General features: G+C 58.9%; 1 protein-coding gene across 1 annotated transcript; it reads right to left on the bottom strand.

Annotated features, from left to right (window-relative positions):
- Positions 1 to 73: 73 nt before the first annotated feature.
- On the bottom strand, positions 74 to 1,836 carry GGTG_13575 (hypothetical protein; the record flags this gene model as incomplete). Its single annotated transcript, XM_009231487.1, has 5 exons — positions 1,374 to 1,836; positions 1,146 to 1,310; positions 834 to 1,045; positions 387 to 774; positions 74 to 81 (listed from the first exon to the last, which is right to left on the bottom strand). The coding sequence occupies exons 4-5, from the start codon at positions 724 to 726 to the stop codon at positions 74 to 76; spliced, it is 348 nt and encodes a 115-aa protein (XP_009229751.1). The 5' UTR covers positions 727 to 774; positions 834 to 1,045; positions 1,146 to 1,310; positions 1,374 to 1,836.

The raw sequence follows: 1,836 nt of genomic DNA, 5'->3' as shown, positions 1-1,836 counted from the left end.
TGGGGGACTGAGGGAGTTGCGGCACGGCTGTTACTCGTAGCAATGGATGTCCCCGCTTCGATAATAAAAGGGATTATATAACTGTATTGCGGGATGAGAAGCTAATAGGAAACGAGACTGGGTTGATGGATGGGCGGATTCAAGGTGAAGGCGGGAAGGAGTTCTAGCAAGAATCTTGCGGCCGAACACTGCAGGCGATTAGGTTGCAACTTAATCCGCCCGGGCCTGCCTATGATTCGCAGCCCTCCCTCCATGTTGACCCTTCCCAGTCAATCAATCACCAACCGCATCTCCCCACCTAACCATCGCACCCCCACCCGCCCCCCACCCCTCAATCCAACACCCCAAGCAGCAGCGCGCCCGTGGCAGCCACCATGGGCGCGTACCCCCAGTGGCTCCATTCGAGCCCGTGCCGTGCGCGCGGCACACGAGCCCGTCTACGGCGGCGACGGCGCCGATCGCGAGCAGCAGCCAGCCAAGGGTCGAGGCGTGGCCGTTGAGGCCGGCGGCGAAGACGGCGGCGCCCATGAAGACGTCACGAGCGCCGTAGACGGCCACCAGCCCGTCGACCACGCGCCGGTCGGAGGGGGCCTTGGGCGGCGCGAACCCGAAGAAGGTCAGCGCGTGCGCCGGCCGCACCATCGCGTTGACACCGAAGCCCGTGACGATGCCGCCGAAGGCGTATGCCGCCCACTGTAGGAGGGGGGATTGCGAGAGGGGCGACATTTTTTTGGTTGGTTGCTTGTTTGTTTGTTTACTTTGTAATTGGTGCGCCTGCGAGACCGAGCATTAGCGTCCTGACCGGATCCTCCGGTGAAGGCTGTCTGTCCTACTTGGGAGAATTGAGTGGCAAAGATGTCAACTGCGGCTAACCACGTCGACAAATCGAAAGCAGACCGGTGTTGGGATAGGTGGCCGAAGTCAAAACAAGCGCTTGACAACCGCCCGCGTCGTCGCTTTAAGAAGCCGAGCAGGCCGACTCTTCGAGCCGCAAGTCGGAGGTAAGTTTTGTATCCGAGGATGGTCCGAGATCCTAAAAGCACGTCTAGGCAGCAAGCGTCAGCTTCTAGATCGCTTCCTCCCCGCGCCTCGGCGTCTGGGGGGCCGCAACCTGCCCTTGCTCCGAGAGTCTCCCTGATACCAACCTTCCCAGTCCGCTGTCGAGATAGGGCCCGGTCATCTCGGTCAGGCGACGCCGGGTCTTTAGTGCGACTGCGCTTGGGGCCAGAGAAGACGCGGGCGGCAGCGGTGCGTGAGGTGTTGCCAACAAAGCGGAGAAAACTCTAGCGGAAACGACAGGCCGAGCATCTCTAAACCAACTTAGTACCGCGAAAAGGCTTGTGTTCGACGAGGGGCTTGAACTCTTTGCATACAGGGGTTGCGCTATCCTGGCATAATAGGCGATCATGGACCGGAAAAATCTGGTACTTCCCAGATAGGTCTCTAGGAACTTAAGGTATCGGGAAATGCCAGGTCCCCAAAGCCTTGCACGCGAGATTCGGTGGTCGTCAGGCCAAGGGCATCGACATAGAAGCCAAGAAGCTCGACGTTGGGGTACCCCACAAAGCTCTTCTCCGGAGAGAGGGCAATGCCGCGTCCCTCAAAAAGCCTAAAAATTGTCACCAAGTGGTTCTGGTGATCCTGGAAGTTGTCCGAGAAGATGATGATGTCGTCGACGAAGCAGCGGCAGTATTTCTTATGGGGACACAAAAGATTATCCATAAAGCGATGAACATATGCTGGGCTATTGCGGTATCCCATCAGGCTACCCGAGAGCGCTCCGGGCCGCGGTGGCTGACTATCGTCAGTCGGTCCCTGTGGTCCGGGTGTACCAGG

The sequence above is a fragment of the Gaeumannomyces tritici genome, assembly GCF_000145635.1.
Source record: "Gaeumannomyces tritici R3-111a-1 unplaced genomic scaffold supercont2.17, whole genome shotgun sequence".
In the NCBI taxonomy this organism is placed as follows: Eukaryota; Fungi; Ascomycota; class Sordariomycetes; order Magnaporthales; family Magnaporthaceae; genus Gaeumannomyces; species Gaeumannomyces tritici.
This window is presented reverse-complemented; position numbering and strand designations above follow the sequence as displayed.